Source organism: Myripristis murdjan, chromosome 12 (assembly GCF_902150065.1).
Source record: "Myripristis murdjan chromosome 12, fMyrMur1.1, whole genome shotgun sequence".
NCBI classification, from domain to species: Eukaryota; Metazoa; Chordata; class Actinopteri; order Holocentriformes; family Holocentridae; genus Myripristis; species Myripristis murdjan.
This window is the reverse complement of record NC_043991.1, coordinates 13869232-13893882: the sequence shown is the minus strand read 5'-3', so window position 1 is coordinate 13893882 and position 24651 is coordinate 13869232. Positions and strand designations below refer to the sequence as shown.

Sequence of the window (24651 nt, the reverse complement as noted above, 5' to 3'; positions counted from 1 at the left end):
GTTGACATTTTCTGTAAATTTGGCATAAAATGAGCCACCCCTCCTCAATCCATTTAGGATACAAGCAGCAAATATTGCATATCACCACCTGGACAAAAAGGATAAGACCAAATTTATCTCACAAAAATACAATTGCTTTATTTTCATCATCACTGTAGACAGAGCGTTTACAGAGGCAAGCTCTAAACTACACTGTATAATTAATCAAATCTACTTTCAAATTTTAAGGGTTTATCTGCAACATGCAGGGTAACATATATTCCCTGATACTGCATCATTATCAATGTAGTTTAATCATTGATACACCCATTTCTTATCCCATATTTGGGATAGTTAGAAATTGAGACAAGCGTGAAAATAATAAAAGCTTATTCCAACAAGACGAGAGTGTACAAGATTATTTTACTCTACGACTCATTTGCCAGTGCTAAGAAAATCAAGAGTATATTAGTCTATGATTAACTTGAATAAATTGGACAATAAGTATCTATACATCATCTAGAAAAATATTGTTTTGATATTTACAGGAAGGAAGGGAGTCGAGGGAGTATTTACAAGTCACTGCATGGAGTCAGGTTGCTCCACTTTGTTCCAACAGGTCTGCTTGGTTGGAGCCTTAAAAAGCCTGGCATCGAAGGAGTTTTTCATTGTTTTTGCAACAGAGGAAGTCTGCTGCTCCTGCCACTCTCAGGCCTCAAAAGTAGACCAACATGTGCGTCATGTAAAGCGACAGGTGAAACCGGCGGACTTCATCTTAATCAGCTTCAGCTCACTTTAAGGTTCAGTGTCGAAACACACATCGAATGAATCAGCCTCATCTAGAACCAGAACATCTCCAGGTGATATAACGGGGTTCAACCGGCCTTTCATTGGTCGTAACACACTTGTGTTTTTCCCAAAAAAAAAAAAAAAAAAAGAGAAACATCCTAGGCTACTCTCTCAGACACACGTACAGTATAAAGGCATCATGAATGAAGCATCTAGAAGCGTATCCGCTGGCAGTAAACCTATATCTATATGATGCAAATATTCATACAGCATTTACAGAAAGCAGCGACCAGACTGTTTTTGACAAATGTATCCCTCAGTGTTGCAGTGCTGAGTTCATCTGGCATAGCATTATCTATCTTTGGCTGTCTGCTGTCATGGTAAACAAACTCTCATTTGTAAATGGTGATTGACTGGAAGGAGTGAACATGAAATGAACGGAGTAACCCTTTGGAGAATATGTACAGCGACTCAAATAGTAATTACTGACACAGCAGTGTATCTCAAACTTCTCCGCATCTAGGTTCATATTCTGTAACACTATGACCAATATTACAAAAATGCACAAAATATCCGTAAAAGAAGCTTCAAACATTTTGTACACACTACAGTGGCTTGGGCTTGCCAGTATACAAACAATTGCATCTTTGAGATCAAATAGTTAAATGGGACATAGTATACAGTACAGCAAGTTCACACTTAAACGATATACATGAATATTACAACGCAGAGCAAGTTTTATCTTCTAATTCTGGGATTAAAGCCAATGAAGAGCTATATATAAAGGTTTGTGGTCATATGTCACATGACGCACACCAATCAAACACTCACAGACATACAATACATAAGACGTCTACACACCATTAGAACAAAATCCTCAAAAGACAAAGAAATGCATGTAAGGATGAGAGGATGAGATTAAATTTGAAAAGGAAAACCAGCTAGACTTTAGATTCTTCAAGATGGACGGGACTTTGCTGTGAATATAATCCAACAGCACGAGTTGGGTGATTCAGCCTTCTCTCTGACCTCATTGGTTTCAGGTTTTTCGTGAAGTGAGTCGGTCACATGCCTTTCACGTGCACGCCGATCCTGTGCACAGCTCTTGGGTTTTCTAGCACACGCAGCAGGTCTTGGAGCCGCCGCCGCCGCCGCCACCACCGCCAGTGTTGTTTTGTGGAGCTGCTCAGGGAAACATAAAATAGAGAGTATATCTGAAGATCGGGAACATTTTCTAATTAAGGGATTTACGTTACTTGAAAACCCAGGCAAAAACAAAACTGGAAAAAAAAAAAATGTAATCTTTCACAAGTTCACAAATGAAATGATCACCATGTGCAACAAAAAGGCATGCAATGACAGTCAGCAAACAATGTAATCCTGCACAGCTACCGCTACATTTAAAAAAAAAAAGTGGACAACGCCACAGAAACACTGCACCTTTAGCGGCTGCAGCTGCCTCTTTTGCTTCCTCTAGTTCCTTGAGTTTGGCCTCATACTCCTCCTTTTTAGCGTTCCACTCCTTCCTGTTGTTCAGGATGCCATCCAGCATGGGTGTGATTTCCGGGTGGAAGCGAGAGAACTCCTGAGAAGAGAAAGAGGCGGAAGACAAATTAAGCGTACATCATTCAAGTTGTCCTCTGCAAATGTTTTGACCTCAAAACATTAAAAAACATTTCTGTGATTTTGCATGCCAAATATCTACAAAATGTAATACTTCATATTTTCCCAAAGCAAGTAGTCACATTTTGGAACTCTATCATATCATTTTTTCCTAACTATTGGTTTCCATTCATTCCACTACAATATGAAAATGAACTTGCAGAGACTTCAAACTGTCATCACTGTAATAAAGTCATCCACATTCGTTTTCCTAAAAGCAGCAGTACTGTTGTGTTTTGATCATTTGAAATCATCAGAGTGAAATGGCAGAGTGAAATGCTCCCTGTGCCAGAAAATAGTCCCCGGGGAAACTTTTGCTTTACACAGCCGATTATCAGTTCTGTGGTTGATGAATGGTGATGACTTTGTTAGCTACAGAGGCAGAACATTATGAGGTGGGTGTTCCCACCAACACTTCAAATTTGATAATCTAAGGTTTTTTAATATATGCTGCAAAATCTTCTGTACCCCCTGCATGATTTGCATAATGATTAATTGCGCCTGATGTAGCTTCTCAGAAGATTGCACAAATATGAACAGACAACAACAACAACGATTAAAATGCAGAGTACCTTGTAGACAAATGTGCAGACAAAGTCAATGAAACCACACTGTAGCTTGGGGAGCTCTGCTGACTTGTTCCTGTCCATCATGGGCTAGTGGGAGAGAGAGAGAGGAACAGGTCTGAGGACAGTCACACACATTTAATGTCCATAGTCATTGTTCCAGCAGTGCTGAGGGTATCAGAGTCCTCAGGCACAGGTGCACTGCCTGAGCTGGCACTGGTCGAGCCTGTCCTTGTCCAGATCCAGTGGTTACAGGTGTGCTCAGTAAATTTTGCACTCTTTCACAGGGTCCTTGCAATGGTACTTAGTAAGTTCTCTTTCATCCTCCAGGAGAAACCTTTGTGCTCTCAGCTGGCCTTCTTAAATATGCCCATATACTCTTTCTACTTATCTGTGTTTGGTGTAAATGCCATGCAAGGGTAAGGAGATGCTCCTAGATCAATGTAAAGATCCCATCCAGCCCTGCAGCGTTTCAATCCTTTGATGGACTGGGAGCTCACCAAAAGTTTGTGTTGATCAGTTGGGTTTGACTGAATATACCATTTTATTTGAATCACACCGCACTCCATACACAGAGCGCCTGATGATCAAACCCACAGCCACATCAACTACATTTGCTTCAGCACTTCAATCAAGCCCAAACAATTCAAGCCTGCACTAGCCTGAGCTGGCACTGACCTCAACAGAGCCCTAACATTAACAACATTTTTACTGCAAGCAAGCAGCAAGTATCAGCATTTACCCTGAATTCTGACACAAGGCCCGAAAACATCTTTGGTTCCTTCACTGAACTGGCGTAAGCCTACAACCATACAAGCGGCTGTTTAACCTGCTGTTTAAAATGTACAGTTTTACTCTATTAAATTTGAGCTTTGAATGCTTTACACTTTAATGGCCAGTTCAGACAACAGACAGGAATACAGTAAATAAATAAAGGTGTAATGTGTCTTTACAGAAGCGGAGCATGAGTGTGCATCAGTGTGTCAGTTGCCTATACTGAGGCTGTCAGACTCATATCAGGTACTGGGCTGCATTTGTTCAAATGAGACCTTATGGGGGGCAGATTAATTTTTGCAAACATCATTATGACCCAGGTCGACACATGGATATACACTTTCTGATTTATTATTTTAAATCACTCAATTTGTAGCCTATCAATCATTGAGAAACTGCATGTTGTCTAATGTCTAATGTCAATAACACATAATGTAGACTTACCTAAAGCAGAAAAGAGGAATGCAACAGATATACAACACACAGGTTTGCCATTTACCTCCCAGAAGAAAATACTGCTTTCAGTCTGTCTTGAACAATTTTACACGCCATGTCAACATTTTGTTTTTTTAAATATCATGTTTGCTAAACTGACAGAAGGCAGCAGCGGTCAGTGCAGCAGCCAGACTGCTGGTTTTCACTTTACTTCCAGCTGATGGACAATTTGTTGTGCAAGGTCTAATTAATTTATCATAATTTATCATTAATTTCTCAATTGATCATAGAAACCTCTTATTTTTCTTACTACACATAACTGATAATAACAGGATGCAAATATTTCAATAAAAAAATGATTTAAAAATATGTTTATTTTTTCCTCTTTCCCTGCAAAACATCTGGGGGGCCGGATGAGACAAATTTAGCTTCCATTTTATTGTGAAAGCTTGCAGCATGTAAAGCAACGGGTAACAAAAACAAAGGAACTTTTTTTTTTTTTTTTAATTACAGTTAATGCAGCAAATTTATCATATCAATAAGTCATTACAACCACTACCTCCCCTACACACACCATACATCCACACCCTCTCTGTCACATTCAAACGTGCATGTACAGAGACATGCATAAGCATAGTAGAGATAGTACTGAGAGTTGCATGCTCAAACACACTCTCACACTTCAGTGTTTGCACGTAACACACATAAAACACTCACACACCACACACATTTGTCAACTCACAATGGGTTGTTGTTCCAGTACTGTCCTCTCGAGGTCTCCCTGTTCCCAGAACTCTGCTGCTACTGATAAAGCAACCTAAAACACACACACACACACACACACACACACACAAACACATGCAGAGTCATCTTTAGTGAGTCGCTATCAGTTCAGTCGACTATTCATTCAGCAAGTCATCCATTCATGTTATTATTCCTTGTTCTCACCTTGCTCTGCACTTCCCAAGGCTTGGTGATAGCTGACAAGTCACACGCAGTCATCATCATTGCCCTGACATGTAAATAGTTTAGAAATTTAGAGAAATGCAGAAAAAAAAGAAAAGAAAAAACAAGGACAAAGGAACCAGGTGTGTGTGTATGGCAGCATGCATTTTGTACTCACATGACAATCTCTTTCCTTGTGGTTTCTAGAGACATGAAATCCACCCACTTCTTATCTTCCTCATATGTTTTTGATAAGTCCACAATCTTCTGGAACATGGTTCTCTTTCTAAAAAGGCAGAAGCACTGCGTGTTATTGTGCGTGTAACCATGAAGCACAGATCATTTTTCTTTTTCTTTTACTATTGATCATTGACCACAAGCAGCAAGGGAAAGCGAAAGCGTAAATGAATGCTGAGTTAGCATGAGGGATTCTACTGACTTGAAATAAAGAGCCAGGTCAGTGGCGATAATGGCAATGTCCATGAGATGAATCACATGCTCGTTCTGCCGCCTGTTAAGGTTCTGGTAGATATTCAGTGACTGGATAAGAGATGAAAAGAGAGTGAGGGAAGGGGTGGGAATGAGTCACAATTAATGATTTCAGATTGACTAGTTTCTGCATATTGAAGGAATGTATTGGTGACTGGCCTGGGTGGCTACCATCTCCACCATCTCTACCTCTTGAGTCGTGAGAAAAATTTACTTCTGCATTTATTTATATTATATGAGCTCTGCAAGCTCAGTAACAGTCTGAGACTAAAAGTGGAGGTGCAGTAAGTAATACTGTCCTCTTTGATTCCAAGGGAATAAGTGCTTATCCTGCATAGCCATTAGTCAAGTCTGCTGTACAAGTCTGTTTATCTCCTCTCAGTTCTCACCTCATCACCCAAGAGAAACTTGCCAAACTCTAGATGGTGCCTCTCCAGGATGGAGGAGCCATGCAACTTGGCCAGAGGGTTACCGGATCTGTTAGGGCAAATAAAATTCCTCAGCGTTATCGACAGGATTACAGGTGCAATATGTAGTTTTGACATGCTAGACATGCATTTAAAAATATGTTTAACAAATGTCATTTTTGAACAAACAGATACCCAGAAGATGCTTTTTTGAATAGTAAACTTGTATGTAAACAAATTTACAGGCCCTGCTATTCTAAACAGCAACAGTGAACTGGCACTTTTCAGTGTCTCAGGGACTCATTGTTCCCATGAGGACTGTTTGTTCCTATAAACAATGCAATATGTACACTCAGTGGCCATTTTATTAGGTACCTGTACAATCTAATACAATCCAATACGACTGTTCTGCCATCAGGTTTACTTTTCTGATGCCTGTAATGCTCAGGTTTTCTTTTTGTCACAGTAATAGTAAATAATTCAATTCTATGTTTGGCACTGAGCTCATAGTTAGTGGTGCTGTTGTACTGCACTGCATTTTATTGACAGCTGTTTCTACTATTCTGTCCCCTTCATGTATATAGATAGGGAGGACAAAAAATTAGAAAAACCTCTCATTATAATGTAGTCCAGTACAAGACCTCAGCAAACTACAACCCAAATAATAAACATACAATTAAATTTACACACTATGTCAAAAAAAAAAAAAAAAAAAAAAAAAAAACTCTGAACATTATAAACTTTCTTAAAAGGTAGAATTGATGGCAGAGCTGGTGCATTGAACTGCAATAGACTGTACAGGAGGACTGAATAAAGTGGCCACTGAGTGTATATTTTTATGTGCTATAGTATAGGATATTTTTACACTTCTCAGAGTTTCAAATTTATTTCTCAAAATTATATATTGCACCTTTAAATAGCACTGAAAATGTGACATCTTGGACGTTTTTTGTGTGTAAAGAAATGAGACGAAGGCTACTTACTTGACCTGGTACAGGTTGTTGGTCCCCCTGTGGTCGATATCATGGAGGAAACCTGCAGTTATCATGGCCATCACTTCCAGGTCAGTGTAGTATCGCTTCAGCATACCCGTCTGTGTATAAACACACACACTGTACATCATTTGGTGGCCCAATACAACAAATATTACACTGTTTTTGCTGCTGCTAAAGAAAATGCACAAGACATCATGGCAGATTGCAGCATGGATCAACAGGTTGTCGGATTGTGAAGTCAATCATGCATTTTTTTTTAGGCTTGTTGGCATAAAAATGGAGCATATCTGCAAAACTTGAAATGGCTGTGAATTTAAGCATAGTGCAAAACAAAACAAAACCAAAAAAAGCAAAGTAATACCGTTAAAAGTGTGAACATGGTCTGTCCCACATTGAACCCATGACGCCAGTTGTGGTAGGTGATTCTCCTGTAGCCCTTACTGAGCGAGTACATGAAACGAACCAGCACCTGATGGGAGACAAGAGGAGTATCACATTTACAGTATTTAGCACATTTAAAGGAATCCTCAAATATTTGGGGTGAAATACCCTTTTGTCAACTTACTATGACTGAGAAAAGATGCTTGGTACCATGTTAGCTTAGCTTAAAGACTTGAAGTCTGTGGGAGTCTTTAGCCTAGCTCTGTCATAGTGAAAAACTCTGCAGCTGTCTTGTTTACACAGTGTATCATGTGTATTTCCAGGTGTTGGAATAAAAAAAAAAAAAAAAAGGAGAGTCATAATAAGAGACGTTAGATGTTTGGAACTACAACCACTGAACACATGTATCCTTCCATCCAGTGCAGTGATCTGCACACCGCTTCAGAGCTGCTGTAAGGTTTATTTTTTCACTTTGACCAAGCCAGGCTAATGACTCTCATAGACTTCAAGTCTTTATGCTAAGCTAACACGAAATGCTATCCACAGGAACCGAACCACTGAACATGCAGAGGTGAAAATGCTAACCAACATCTTGTGTCAGTCTGGGTAAACTGTATTCCTTTAACACAACTGGTTCATCACAAAGTGCTTTGTAAAGTAATAAATGTCATAAATTCATGCAAAAAACAAGAACAAATACCTGACAATTTTAAGTTATGATTGCGGACTGAGTTTGTGTGTTTGTGTGTGTGTGTGTGTGTGTGTGTGTGTGTGTGTGTGTGTGTGTGTGTGTGTGTGTGTGTGTGCGTGCGTGCGTGCATCACCTCCTGGGGAACCTGGAACTTCTTGACCACCCCGACCTCATAATACATCTGGATGCCACACTTCACCAGGTCCATCTCTGTGCAGTTAAAATCGGAGAAGCGGAACTCATAGATCTCAAACTTCTTAATCAGCGGCGGCAGGTCTTTTTTCTAAAAGGGGAATGAACAGAATAGAGCCAAGGGATAAATCAAGAACAAAAAACAAGTGTAGATTCTGTAGCTGTTTGATGTTTGATGGTGTACAGTCATAGAGGACTGATGGGTCACTCTTGATGTGGGTACAGCAGGACGGACATGAACTGAGCTCAACAGAAGCGAAAAAAAAGATGCACACGTGACAGAGACCAAAAAGGAGCAGCTTGGTTTTGATCTTACCAGGATCTGCAGGAGTTCATCCTCCTCACAGTCTTTGGGCTCACAGTCATACTTTTCTCTGGTGTTCTGGGAGAGATGAGGAAACTTGTGAGGTCATGTGTAACGGCAGAACAGTAAAAAAGTGACTTCAGCATCACAGTTGTAACATCATGCTACATGGGTTGCAATAATATTTGTGTCACAATACATTGAAAACCTCAGAATTGGCTAAAAATGTATATATAGAACTTAAAGTACAACCTGCTGCATCATAGTAGAGTAATAAAATATGCATTGCTCTAGAGGATAACTCGAGTTGTCAAACTCAAATTGGCTCAAAACAGTTTTGTTCAAAATCCCCATTCCAGTTTATTATAACAGAATTAGCACTTAAATGCATTTAACATTAAGCGGCCAGAGAGTAAAAAAAATATGATGCATACTAATGTAGATACTTTTTTCTTTTCTTTTCTTTTCTTTTTTTTGGGCACAGATCTAATCAACACAGAAGCCACCCTCCCTCATCACCATGAAAATACATTACATTCAACCCGTGGATGTTTTCTGGTCGCCTAAAAGTGCTTAAAAAAAAAAGGAAAATTCTCCTCCTCCTCCTACTACTAATAATGATAATAATAATTGACTAGCAGTTTCCAGGTACTGACCAGGATATTCTGAATTTCGTCATCACGGCATTTGACATGGTAGAGCACCATGTCCTGAGCGATGTCTTTGCGATTCTCAAGCTTGTTCATCTTGTCGTATGTGTCTGGGTTCAGCACCGACCAGCCCAGGAACTGCGTGAGAGCCTGAAAAAACAAACAAAACAAAACAAAACAAAACAAAAAACAGTATTAAAATTATTATATATGTACTGTATGTCAGAGGAAGCTTGTCTACAGCCTATACATGAGGATCATCCTCATTTTTTGTCACTTTTTCCGTAAAAAAGTAGGCTCTTAAATGTCGAGTATATTTTGGATCATAACCTTTCACCTAGAAACATATGGAATCCTGCCATGCATTTTAACAAGCACATTCCTATTGATTTATTAAATTATAAGCCCCCACTGATATATAAAAAATCAAGTACTGATAATAATAAGTACATTGAATGAGAAAACATTTGATTATGTGACCCAATTCAGGGATAAGTAGAGATGATTTTAAAACCTCCATGAGCTGCTCATCGTGATCATCAAATGGCTTTCCATCTTTTCTGTTGTAGAAGGTGGCCACGCCGACTATTTCTTCCTTCTTGTTGACGATTGGCAGCGAGAGAACATTTTTTATGGTCCAGCCGCTGCCGTCCAGCGCTTCGGTCTGCAATAGTGCAAGAACAAGCAAGTACAAATGATGACACCTGAACTGAACATCTCTGTCTTTTATAGCAGTGTTTGGCCTTTTTCAGTCGGTTACCTGAAACTGAAACATATCCTCAGCTGGTGCGTTCATAATGTTACAAATCTAAGGGACACAGAAGAAATATGTCAATCAAGGGAAAATATTTGAATCACTAATTTGGTGCTGAGCAATACATAATGAATAGCTTTTAATAAAGTAATGAACTCACTAAGCCGGTCTCGGCAACATAGACAGGCAGGCCGCTAGCCAAGGCCCAGTGGTCTGGAGGGGGACTCCTGTGTGACAGATGTACCACAAGACAAGTGAGTAGCTATGTACGCCCCAAAATTAAGCCCAAAAGTGGACTTGTGTTATTGACCCTTTGCTTTGCTATTCAGATAATGTCCTCTGATATATTCATTAATGTATTTTTATTATTACAAAAGACTTTTAGTTATCTATATATTTACTTAATCCATTTACAACATCTTAAATGAATATTCAAGCTGAGGCAAACTTTGAAATTAAAAGCACTGACTTACGGTATGACTTTGATGTCTTCTTTCCCATGCAAAATATAATCGATCACTTTGTAGAAAATTACTTCCTGGAGGAGAAAAGCGCAGAGGCGATAGAGAGGAAACCAAGTTATGGACAAGACCAGGTGTAACATCAAGCGGACATTGAAGGAAAAACACCTCATTTGTACACTAAGTGGAGCGTATAGATAAAATATGTGAGAAATATGTAAATGTAAATAGTACCCTTCCATCAGGGGTGACTGGGCCAGAGTAAGGTGCCTGCTCTCCCATCAACACTGGCCAGATATCAAAGAACTCCTGGAGAGACAATGAAACACGGAGAAGAAAATCAGCATTTCAGCAAGTTAAAAATATGAGGATATTACCGGTAAAAGCATGCAAAAACTGTACCTTCTCCTTTGTCATATCTAGTAAGCCGACAGAGTAGCGGTCACAGTTGAGGTAGGCTCGGACTGTGTACAAGGCTTTGTGAAACTGTCGCTCAATGTCTGTCAGCTCTTCAAACACCTTGTTGGCAGACCACAGCAGCATCTGGGGAAGACCATATTCAGGCAGAGGCATTTAGAGCTCCTCATACTCACACACACATTCCTGTAGAAACTGTATCCGTCACAGCACAGTAGTCTTACCTGTCCTTTACGTGTCTCACAGTTGTGGAGGTAACTCAGGTGAAAGATCTTCAAGTTCAAAGTAGCAATTTTCATATACTTTAAAAAAAGCTAGATGGACAAACAGGTAGAAAAGAAGAATGCAGTTAATGATAGAATCAATTATGCAATGCAATACAATGTGATAAAATATGATATGAAGTGTTATATGGTGCAATAGGATGTGCCGGGGCGTTACACGATAAAATGTGCATTTAAGTGTCTTATTAGTTTGGGATCAATCAAACAGTTTGGAGTTTTTACATTTTTGGTCCTAGGGTGGCGCTAGAGGAGAGGTCACAAGGTCAGCAAAGGGTGGAAGCATGGATGTACCCATCAAATTACATGGCAATGCATCCAACAGATTTTGAGATATCAAATCTGACATTTTGATCTTGGAAAAGAAAAGGTGATGGTTTGGCCAAAATTGAAATGGTTCATTGCTTTGGGAGCATGAATGAATGGGGGATCTATGGGGGATGCAGTGATTGTACTTGTGATGCAACGATTGTTGAAAGGGCGGACAAGCATACCGACTGATGAGCAATCCCCTAAACACCAGCTTTGCAATTTAAGTTGTAAATATTTTATTTGCTTAACAGGGGTATTATTTGCACTAATAAATCTAAGTTCATATTTATAAGCTCAGTGAAACAACCACAACATCAAAATAGTCTTGTCATCTGCAGTAGGAAATTGGCAGATCCTAATTTCAAACCAATGTACTGTTCCTCGGCTTTTTGAACTCATGTTTCCTTGTTCCCCAGAATTTTGGGTTCATCTATAATGTATAGTAATAACCAGCTCTGTGCATGGTCTGCGCTCTTCTTGGCATTCTTTGTGTCTGAAAAATGATAATCAGCCCTCTGGGTTGCCTCAGTAAAACCTGTATTTTTAATTACAGTATGCAGGATTCTTTGTAAACGTATTTCACATCTACATGGTAGTGAGGTCCTCTTCAAACACCTTTGAATGTATTTAGTGTTGTAATACACAAATTGTTTTATGTTGATTTTATTGCTAATGTAGATATAAGGAAGCTGTGTTAACATTAATCACTCCAAAGGAAAAAAAAAAAAACACTACCAACCTCTGACTAAGACAGCCTCAACATTAAAAATCCTAAAAAAGCTTTTAGCAGGTGATTTTTGCTCACGCCTCCAAGTGTGGTCGGCCATATTAAATCATGAGGTAACTGGCCGTGGTTCTAAGTCCATTTTAATTGACCTCGCCTGAGGCTTATTTTCTTCTGAGGCTTCGTTTATTCCTCTTGGGGTGACGTATTTATGCCAATGGATTAATGATGTGACGTAATCAACAAATTCTGGTGGCCGCCGTCCAGCTAAAGGGAATTCCCTCCCAGCTCATGGCATATAATCAAATGTGCAGTGGAACAGGGAGCTCATGTTGGTCTTCTTTAATTGTCATAACATAGTTTTATTATGAAGGCCAATAAAGACCTTGAATCAGCACCAAATTAGAAAAACTTTACAATAGGGTGTATTGCCAATGCTAAACTTTTTAAGATATATTTTATTTCTCAGTACATTTAATATATGTTGAGAAATAGACTACATGGAGATTTTAATTAACTCTAATTAACTCAGCCCTTTTGAATTTGAATCTGTTGATGTCACTGTAATGTAATGTAATGTAATATAATGGATATATGACATTCCCTTTGTCTCAGATTTTCTCAGTCACTGTCTGTGTATTGGTGCATTAAATGAATTGTATGTGTCTGTGTGTGCGTGTGCGTGTGTGCGTGTGTGTGTGTATGCTTTCAGTGTTTGTGCTTGTGGCCGTGACTCACATCTTCATCCTCGGCAGTGAAGTGTGGCCCCGTGGTCTTGTTGACAGCCATGATGACCGCCACCATGTCTTTGCCGTTGAGAATGGGTGCAGCCAGGATGCACTTCGTCTCGTACTCTGTGAGTTCGTCGACAAATGTGCTGAAGAATTGGTTCTGAATGACAACACATACAAATGGTTTTAGCATACATGCAAGCATCACGCAAACACACACACACACACACACACATACAGATGCAAAAACAAATAACATTATGAGGTTCTACATATGTATGGAATTAAGTATCAAATGAAATTAATGTTTAAGATGTAATTAATGTAATTTAGCCCTTTGTCATTTTGTTTGAAACATACACTTTGCATAATGTATTTTACAATAATGCTAAATAACTGAGTAAATATACAAAGCTCTACAAATTTTTAATTGGTTGATATTTCATGACTGTAGGATTGTACATAAATATATGTGACTGTACATCACATACACTACTCACAAAAAGTTAGGGATATGCGGCTTTCGGGTGAAATTTCAGGATGAACCTAAAATGCATTATAACCTTTACAGGTGAACTTAATGTGACCTTCTGTAAACTTTTGAATGCACATGTCCAACTGTTCAATGTTTCAGTGCTTTTTGCACAAGTTGCTGTTCTCTAACAAGGAGTTTAACGGCAAAATTCACATCAGGTGTTTGATGCTCCAGCTCATCGAGGTCGTATCATTAGGGAACGGCTGCTGGAGACTGGGGTACCTCAAATGGAGTGGCCTGCACTTTCTCCAGACCTGAATCCCATAGAAAACCTATGGGATCAGCTGAGTCGCCGTGTAGAGGCTCGGAGCTCTGTACCCCAGAACCTCAATGTCCTGAGGGCCGCCCTTCAAGAAGAGTGGGATGCCATGCCTCAGCAGACAATAAGTCGACTTGTGAACAGCATGAGACGTTGTTGTCAAGCTGTAATTGATGCTCAAGGGCACATGACAAGTTATTGACACTGACATTTTTTGTTGTGGTATGCCCACCACTGTTGTTGGCTTTTGTTTCAAGAAATTGTTTGAGATGAGGAAATCACCAGTGTATGCTTCTACTTAAATGCCCTACTTTCATGATATAATATCACTGTAGCGTGAACTTTTTATATTTTCCATAAATTTCACCCAAAAGCCAAATATCCCTAACTTTTTGTGAGTAGTGTATATTTTTACTGTGTATTTTTCTGTGCATTTTAGTAAAATTAGCAGGATATCATTATTCACTGCCAATACAAACAAATTTTTATTTACGTATGTCAAAATCATTTATAGGTAAGTTAGCCATTTAAAGACCTCCTCTCAGTAAGATAGAAAGTGAGTGACTTTCATAAAATGATATTTAATTTTATATTAATAAATTATTTGTGTCACTGTTGTGCATTCCTTTTTGGTTCATGCATGTGGTGCTTGGTGGTTGTGTCTATTTAGAGTAGAGCTTCATTAAAGGTAAACAAACAAACAAACAAACATAATAACTTCAATTCAGTTATCCAGTCAACCTATAAACATTTTTGTCTCTAAGTAAATATGTGAACTTGATGGCAAGTTGTAAAAAATCATTCCATTTGTTTTGAAGATTTTTTTTTTTTTGTGACATTCTCTTTTTTCCGCACTCAGATGCAAAAGCAAAAATGTGATGGAATTGTTTTCTAACTGTTTGCATATTTCCCAGACTCTAATGATTTCATCATCACACGTGAGGCCTTGCATCCAAAGCAGAAAAAATGTGTCCAGCCATAACTCAGGAAAATCACACTGGCCGTTGCTGCACCAGGGGTTCTTCCAGTTATTATCAAAGAAAATCACACCCGTTGCTTATGACATGTCTGGTAACAGAACTCAAAACACTCTTTGGAAGGGATTTTCTGTGTTCACATATTTAAATTCATGTTGTGTGATATCCTGTAACACTTTAATTATTAACAGTCAAAAGGGGGACAGAAAACTATATCATAATTCATCATACATTTTACATAAAGATTCTCAGTTGAAGTTGTACCCACAATGCCACAATATGTATATAGGCTGACCAAGTGGTAAAATACGTGGTATTGTACTATTTTATATACATACATATGTGTTAGGTCTTCTTAAAAACATGATGTCACTAATTCATTTTTTCTCCATATTTTGCACCATAAAGTGAACTAGTTTTGCTCTGTTTGAAATTCCTGCTGACTACTGACTAAATGCTGGAGGCATCTAATCCACAGCTAGAGCACAGCCAATGGGATATAGAAATAAATGGATTATGTCTGACAAGGGGATTTACACTCTCTCTTAGTCGAGTGTAGATACAAGTCCTTAACTCTTCTTTTCACTCATCCACACCTGTAAAAATTGATCGCGGCTTTTTATCACACACTAATACAAATACACAAAGTCAAGGAGGCCTCTGTGCAGTTGCATGATGATGCACGATTATCATGTAGCATTTGCTGTGTCGGTGTTGTCACCTGATGCACAACAAGACTTTCACAAAGACTCATGCAAATACAAATTACCAGTAACCCCCATACAAATGAACTGCAGTCTACATCAGGAAATATATTATAATTTATACACTAAGCATGCAAGGATCATACAGTGTATCTGCTGTAAATATTCCTGTATGACTTAGCAGACCACCAGGGTCACTTGACTTTAACCCCCCCAGTGAATTTACATCAGTGCAAGCATTTATTAAAGACCACAAATGGTTTCCCACCGTCTCTGAACTGAAAGCTGTTGGCTTTTGTCTGCCTTGTTTCTTTCTTTTTTCTTTTTTTTTTTTTTTTTAATTTCAGCAATCAACCTCTCAAGGAAGAAATGATTCATTCAGGCATCAGGAATGCCATGGCGCTGTTGCATTGCCAGGCGTCAGGACTTGTCTGTTGGCACACGCTAATCCTTGACCTAAATCTTTTGCGCTTATCTAGTTTTCACAACACTTTGTCATAACGTAGGATTACATTTTGGGAGAAGAATATGGACCATGTTGTAAGTGCTCATAACTTTCCTTTGCCGGAAACAGTTTCTTAAAGCTGCATTAGGAAATTATGCAAATGTAAGCACTTAAGCAACCCCAAATCCAGTGTTGTGTTGACTGTAAACTGCACACAGTAACATATTTATCAAGCTGTCTGGCCTTTGATGCTGTACACCACAGACTAGTAACAGCATGAAAGAGGAAAAAAAGATCATTGAAGAGTCCAGCTCACTCACTGCTGTTCAGCAGACAGGTTGGATTTGCTTTTTATCCTTTCCTGTGCATTTGGAGGATGACTACACCCAACACCAGAGGTTAATTATGGCTAATAGTCCTAAATCTACTGCACCTCAATCAGGGGGGAAGGGACGCTCCTCCCTCCTGCAGCCATGTCATGATGCAGCCAGATATCATCTTGGTAGATTTTTATATAAAAACTGTGCCATGTGCCGCACACTGCAGTAGCACTTTGATACACTAACTCATGTTGGGGAAAAAAAGTATTTTTAAGTGGAAGGTCTAACTGACTGAAAAATATTTGAGGCTACAGTAAAGTACCCAATACCTGCACACTTATGATGTTATGATTAGAGTTTATGAATGATGAACTAAATATCATCATTCATACTAGTACTTATAGGTCACTTGATGGCTATGATGTTCAAGAAAGTCATTGCTCCACAAAGACAAAATGTTTAATTATTATTTCACATTTGTATTCGGAGTTGATATTATTTCTGTTCATTAGAGTCTTGCATTTATTATATTTATCAATTTAATAATTATAAATTGAGGATAAAAGATTCATAGAAAATTCTGAGTGTGCTTTCTTACACTGATTTATAAACACAGTAAGCCACATGATGCAGAGCTTAACAGTCACTCTTTTTTTATATCATGGCAATCAGTGCCTCTTCACAGAGGCACTGCTTAAAGTCTTAAATTAACCCTTATAATTAACCTATATAATATAATCCATGTAATTCATGTGAAGCAGTCTGATTGGCTAAAACTGCTGGTGAACCATGCTTTATTGGTAACTAGCCGAGCTTTCCATTTTCCCCCTGCTTTTTTTTCAATTTTTATTTTTCCTATACTACTTTACATAATGTTTTTCAGACAGTAGCCATGCTTTGAAATTTGCTGTATAAAAGCAATAACAACTTTAAGAGTATTCTTTGTTCTGGAGGCCTTCTCCTCTGGATATTTTACTACATTTAGAGGATAGAAAGAGATTTTTAACGACCTAATATCAGTGCTGGTTATTTAATTAAGAAAAAAAGGTCTGCTGATATTTTTTCATTCACTGCTAAAGTACTAACTCTTACAAAGTTATCATCTTTTTCATTGGTTAGTAATTGGTCTTTGTATCATATAATGTATCCCACTCTGAAATCAGTCATCATTTGGCCATTTTGTGAGGGTTAGGTGACATTTTATGCATTTATTTAGGCTATTATTTAAACCAAATTTGACTTTCCCATGTATTATTTACTTTATACTTGAGTGCTGTAGCCTAATTAGAGACAGTATGTATATTAAAATTTTTTCAGGTGATATGTCAGATCTCTTAAGCTTGGTATCACAAGACTTTATCCAGATTGAACCTTGTCATTTGTTTTCACTGGCCCATGTTTTCATCTTCCTCTTACCTCTTTGACATCTTTGACATTAACATGCTTCTTGGTCTGGGCCACGTTGCCGACTATTCCGATGTCAAGCGGGAAGACAATCTCGGAGTCTGGTGGCACAATGCAGTCGTCCAGCTGGGAGTCTGTTGAGACATTGAAGAGCCTCGTGGCCAGCTCTCCTATGCCGTTCCTCTGCCGGTACATGAACAGGCTGCAGCGGTCAGCGTGGATGAGGGCGCTTATTCTCTTCAGGATCTTGAAAACCACTTGTTCCATGTTGACATTCTCCTGCATGTCTTTGATTAACTCAAACATGATTTGGCTCTCTTCAACCTTGAAAAGGAGAGAGAAGTGCCCCCACTATTAGAATGACAGAAAACTGGTTTTGATTCATTCAACTGTGGAGGGAATTGGATCTGTATAATTCTTGTGATACATCAAGCACATTTGCTGTACGGTACATATAAATATTAATATGTATGTATAGGTCCATAAGGTCTCAGCTATGGCAGTCAAGCATACAAAGTTGGGACAGCAGTCTTTACCTGGCCTCATACATCTGATGACGCTTTTGGTATTTCTGACAAACAGCAAATAAAAGAATCAGTTTACCTGACCGAGCTCCTCGAACAGGCTGAAATCAATCTTTTGCTCTGAGAGTCCTGACGCCTTCGCTATGGTGCCCGGTTGCATCTTCTTTGCAAAGTAGGTTGTAGCAAACGCCGGGTTCCCATTGAGGAACTTCTCCACATCTTCCTTGCTCGCACCCATGTTTCCTTCTCCCTCCTCTTCTCTCTAACCTTTTCTGTCTTGTGTCTTTTCAGGCGCAGGAAGAAGCTCCTGCTTGATCCAAGGCAGCTCTAAATGAGCGTCCACCAACTTCCTCAAAGGCCCCAGGAAGAAAACGCCAAGCAAAACTAAACTTAACAAACACACACAAACACAAAGGCCTACCAGTTTCCTCTGACGGTTCTGCCAAAAATCAATCTAAATCTTACTGGATTGTTACATAGAATGGGGCAATGCAAAGGTGGACACATTCAAATACACGTAAAAAAAGTAATCCCTCTGTCTGCGGGCTGAGGAGACCGGTAAGTGACGGAGAGCCCTGGTGTGCAGGAGGCAGGGGAAGGCAGAGAGGGCTGAGGGAATCCAAGCAATCCGTCTGTCATCAGCAGATAGTGCTGAAGGTTAGCGGGGATCTGCCTATGCTAAACTGATCAGCTGATCATCTAGGAAAGGCTGCGAGGGCCAGCTGATCCACACCCAGTGTGCTCCAGCACGTTCAACACCTTTTTCACATTACACAGGTAGAGCTCACTCTGTGCTGCCTGACCACAGAGGAGACACCACAAAAAATATCTATCTTCACGAGCTCTTTAGTCTCTATTCAGTGCAAGAATCTTGTTTTTACTTTAAAAAAAAAAAAAAAAAAGGAAAAATCTGCCTGTGAGACTGGATAATCCCACTTTATTCCGATGCTAACTGACCTGTTTCCAGAATGTTCTTTAATTGAGCATCTTTCACTTTACACCAGCGGGCTTATCTGCCCTGTTACAAAATATATTTATTAGAAAAAAAAGGCTTAAACAAGTGGAAGTGCATTAGAAACCAGTGGAAATATCTGATCAAGCTGGCAGATTTTTTTCACTTGTTTGAAGAAAAACAAGATTTTGTGTCATGATGTGACTCTGTCTTGTATGTGTTAACTGAGTAAAGGCAGTTTTAATTGTAACACATTTTGACATTTGTGGTCCTACTTTTAATCCTTTTCCTGTATAATGAAGATAAAATGAAATTGTAACAGCTAATATGAAACAAAATGAATGACGATGGAGATTTGCGGGTTAGGGTTAGTGTTAAGATGCAGAAAAGTGGTGAGACTCAACAGGCTACTGCATAGTCACATAATCATTTTTTCTTCCATCTATACCTCATGTACTTTTTCAGTTTGAGCATTAGAGCTCAAATCAAATGTATTGTTGTGCTCTTTGCATTCCAGTGGAAGGACAAGGCGATCAAGATGCAGTGGTCTCTGTAAACTTCAGATAAATTCTCAAGATATGAGCATTTCAGTTTAAAATGTGATGGGCTTTCTTCCAGTGATAGAAAAAATAGATAATGTTACAAGGCGCATATATACATCCATGAGCTGTTTTCCTGTCATATTGTCACACACGGTGTCTGCTATAATTTGTTTCATTTTGTTATATCTGCTGCAGTAAAACGTCTCCCAGTGTTGCTCTCACACAGGCAGACCTACAAGCTCTTTAAGTCCTTATTAAACAAGGCCTCCTCAGGCATAAGCCCTATTTAGTTAGGACACTAGCTGATTATCTCAGCACCCCAACTCTCTCTCTCCTCTCTGCTCTCTTTTCATTCAGTCGGTCTACAATGCCTCTCTGTTATGTCACTGACATTGTTGGAGACACGGGACAAACTGCCTGCTTTTACATGACACCCGAAAGACAGAGGCAGCCAGGCGGTGGCCATGCAGCTACTAATGCCAATGCCATGACCTGATACTGTTTAAAAGACACATATACACAAATGTAAAGAGAGAAAGAGAGTGAGACAGAAAAAAAGAGAGAGAGAGAGATGTGTGCTTTGTGGGAAAACACCAGTAATCCTTTCATTCAGCACAGACTGGACCTATTTATAATTAGGTTTTATAACCATCTTAAACAAAAGGTCAAATAGATAATCTGCTGCCACAATGATAGGTTACATCAGGTCTAGAGTCTGTCTGTGTGTTGTGTGTATAAGAGAGAAAGAGAGAGAGAGAGAGAGAGAGAGAGAGAGAGAGAGAGAGAGAGAGAGAGAGAGAGAGAGAGAGAGAGAATACATTTGAATAAGAGGGTGTGTTACCTTGTCTCCCATGCAGGAAGACACACCTCGACATCCGCTCCTCTGATTGTATTAGTTATTTGGACATGTTAGGCCTTAGAGAGGCTACAGTGACTCAGTTTTAATGAAAACTGCAGAAACCTGGTCCATTTACCAACATTTCTGAACTTTTTTGGGATTCAGTGAATGTGTAGGAATAGTAAGTCAAGTATGAAGGCCAGGTGAACTTGGAGATATTTCCTAATATTAGGATAAGTTCATCTGTGATGGACAGGCAACCTGTCCAGGGTTTTTCCCCTGCCTTAACGGTAAAAAAGGAAAGAAAGAAAGAAAAACAGAGGGACCATGCCAACACTATTTCTCTCCTATTATGTGGAGTATCTGGTGTCCATAATGCATTTAAAAGAAATATGTATTACCACATGCATTTCAAATATACATGGTAAATAAACAAGAGCAAGATATGTTTAAAAAGAAAAAAAAACTTAGACAGGAACCTACTAATATAATTTCTTCTTTTTACATTTTACAGTCCACTTACAGTTTGTACCAAATGTTTTTCAGAGTTGTGAGATGTGAAATTCTCCGTGTCAATATGTTTTACACTGAGTTCAAACAACTGCCAGCTAACATGAATTTGACAACACTCCTGATAAAATTAGGCAAGACAGCGCCATGTCATTTTTATGAAATTTGCAATGCTGTCCTACACCACAAGATGGCAGCAAACTCACTGCTTTGTACTTTAATTTTGCACCTTTGGAAAACTGCACTGTGTCTGCACAAGCATACCTCAGCGTTTGCTAATTCATCTGCTGAAATTCTCAAGATGTAAACACAAATACACACACACACACTGGTGCGCGCGCACACACACACACACACACACACACACACACACACACACACACACACACACACACACACACACACACACACACACACATACTGAGTGTGTGGCTTTAAAGAGAGCTGAATGTTCCCAAGAACTCTGCCCAATATGCTCAAATAGGAAATAAATAACAATAATTCATTAAATCACAGCTTCCAAAATCTTCATTTGGGTCTGAGCCCCAAATAAAAAATTTAATCTCACCCTTGGATTTCGTCACATTACACAGCTCTTTCTTATGAAAACCCCACACCCCAAAGGACCCACATACTGATAAACAGCTTTGTGTTAAACAACTGCTGTTCCAGCACTGTTTGCCAACAGGATGTAGTAGGCCACAATGAGCTTAAGGGTTCAGGTGTAAGAGCACTAAAATAGATGTAAACAGAGTAGTCATGACGGTACGCACAGTGTCTAATCATTGTCTTAGTCTTGCCGAGGTTACGCTGGGATGATCAGCCAATCAAATTCAGCCGGCAATCACCACCTGAGGCTGGGACCCCGCCCTGCTGTTGAAACGACTATCGACTGTGTGAACTTAACCATGCATGGTTCTGCAGGTGTCCTGAAGTTGAAGGCTCCTTTATGTAAATGGGTTCACAGGGTCAGAGGAAGTGTCCATCACTCTGTTTGCACCTCTGAAATGAATGCTGTACTAAAATTTTTGGGGATTCCTCCAAAACTGCAGGATGAATGCAGAGTCATAAGTCTTCTTCTTATATACTAAATATAGCAGGTCAACCCACCCTGAAAACTTGTACACCTTCTAGTGAGTGAATTACTTTGCTCACAAGTAAATGTTTGGCTGCTTGAGCGGCAGATTTTGCATCATATCTGTGCTGTTACACATAATTCCAGATGCAACTCATTTGCTAATTAACTATTTGCTTATTTATTATATCCAGTGTCCCATTTTCTATGCAAGTTCTTCATGCATAAGCATAAGCAACAGCATACTGCACTTATTGCAGCCCAATTGCCACAATAAAATGTTGCCATTTTATGTTTACACTTGTAGTCAATGTGGTGGAGCCTTCATCAACGTCATGTGACTGTTAGTGTTTGCACATGTATGAACACTGGCAAATGTTAGCTAGTCAGCAACTTTAGCCACTGTTGTTTGCTTTATTAGCTTCATAAGCCAGCAAAACTGCTTAGTTCAGGTTAGGAAAACATCATGATTCAGGTTAGGAAAAGGTTAATCATAATGGTTAAGGTTAGAAAATGTCATGATTAAGGTTAAGAAAAGGTCCTAGTTAATGTTAGTTACTGTCTGCTAATAATAACTACCTATTGTTTACTAAAAAATAAACAATGCTCTTGCTTGACATGGGCCTCGAACCCGAAGGCCTGTTGATTTTACCAGCCACCACCCCACCTACCTCCTAACATGACATTTTCTGCTCACTTTATACCACATCACAAAACGTGAAAATGTCTCATGTCAACGTATCTTTTTTGCAAAATTGACACTTGATATTTTTATATGGGCCTATATTATTACCCTTATTAGAATCAGTGTGTAGACAATTGTATGACAGCGCACTAGGGTCACAGTAGGGAGAAAAAAAAAATGAGGCCGGAGGAGGGGGTAAAATTCTGGGGAAAAACCACTAAATTTTCGAGGTTAAAGTCGTAAATTTATGAGGAAAAACTCAGATATTCTGTGAGATTCAAGTGGTCAATTTAAGAGAAAAAAAACTCACAAATCTGTGAGAAAAAAAAACTCAAAAATTATGAGATTAGAAAGTCACAAATGTGTGAGAAAAAAAAAATCTAATTCTGAGATTAAAGTTGTAAATTAATGAGGGAAAAAAAACACACGCTAAAGTAATGTTTCATATGCTACCAGATTCAATAACAAGGAAATTCTGGTGATTTTAGCCCCGTCTATTCAGAGAACACAACATACTGATACTGATTGCAAAGTGTAATTACATCAATTACACCAACCCATAATTGAATATTCCTTTGAAAAAAAGTACGAAAAAAAGTAGAATGACAGACTATGTCATTTAATGCCCTTGTGATTCTGAAATCTATTTATAAAAAGTATATATCTATTTTTGTCCACTGGTCATTGCCTGCCATGGAGGAAGGATTACAGCACTGAGTCAGTGGAAAAAATAGTTGGGCTGCCTTGATTAGCTCGTCAGTCTGGATCCTAATTAAGGGACTGTCTGCTGTTGATGCGGAAGATGCTAAATTTGGACAAGGGTGGGGGACAGATAAGAGAAAAATGCAAAACCAAACAAAAAATTGCAATGTAGGAATAATATATACTGTACAAAAAGATGGCTTTGGATATTGTTACATGATATCATATCAGTAGTAATCTCATGTGAGTAGGGTTAATCCAGGAAATCTGTGTGTGCACGTGCGTGTGCAGATACTAATAGTCATGTGTCATGTCACAATGGTTCATGGTCGCTCTCATGCTTCTCCCAAATTTTCCCCCTCCCCTTGTGTAATTTCTGGTAATAAATATGTGGCACAAGCTGTCTCAGATGAGAGGGCCATGCTGTGCAGAAGCCCCAAGCTGCACACACCATTAGTCTTGGGTAGGACTGTTAGCTGATGATCTTGTTATTTGACAAATTTGTACATGCTTACAGAGCTGTTGGAGGTGGATTACTAAATGCTTGCTCAACCAAAACAAATTAGATGCCAAATTCTGTTTTAGTCCTGCGGCACGTGTGCCGAGCGGCAGAGACAATGTCTTTTGTTCTCTCACACGTCCTGAAGCTGTAATGAGCCCGAGCAGCGTTTGAACCTCGTGTTGCACCGTTTCAGCAGATGCAACCGTAACGTGTGCTTATCTGTGAGCAAAACTATTTTTAATCCACACTGAAATTTTGGATGAAGGTATTGAAAAAAAATGTGTGAAAATCAAATTGGAACCTTCACTGGAAAGTTTGAGAAAATGAAGTGCAGGAAAATTTAAACCTGAATTTCATTTTTCAATGATTTAAAAAAATAAAACCCTGACAAAAAAAAAATAATGTTTACAGTTCTGTCTCTCTTGGTTATGAATGCATGCATTCACCCAAACACAGAAACACAATAGCAATGCATTTATAGATATATTCTCATGCATGCATACTCACCTACGTTAGAAACATATATAAAATGACTAAATAATGTCTGTAGATACATGTAGACACTGGCATTATGGATCACACTCATGTTCCATTGCTGTAATACACTCCATACTGTGTACACCTCACTTCACCATCCCGAACACAGGCCAGCCATGAGGGCAGTACTCAGTGTCTCTCAGTGCTCACTAATACAGTCCACAGATCAATCCAGTCTAACCCTATTAAAATAGCTTGTGT

General features: G+C 39.0%; 1 protein-coding gene across 1 annotated transcript; it reads right to left on the bottom strand.

The window, feature by feature from the left end:
• Positions 1–112: 112 nt before the first annotated feature.
• On the bottom strand, positions 113–18749 carry pde6b (phosphodiesterase 6B, cGMP-specific, rod, beta). Its single transcript, XM_030064641.1, has 23 exons — positions 18187–18749; positions 17596–17907; positions 12947–13099; positions 11116–11205; positions 10877–11017; positions 10709–10783; positions 10487–10551; positions 10174–10240; positions 10020–10067; positions 9774–9923; positions 9266–9409; positions 8622–8687; positions 8247–8396; positions 7403–7510; positions 7030–7139; positions 6029–6116; positions 5590–5690; positions 5329–5436; positions 5154–5217; positions 4948–5022; positions 3003–3086; positions 2209–2353; positions 113–1950 (listed from the first exon to the last, which is right to left on the bottom strand). Exons 1-23 carry the CDS (start codon positions 18343–18345, stop codon positions 1883–1885), a joined length of 2571 nt encoding a protein of 856 aa, XP_029920501.1. The 5' UTR covers positions 18346–18749; the 3' UTR covers positions 113–1882.
• Between the last annotated feature and the right edge of the window lie 5902 nt (positions 18750–24651).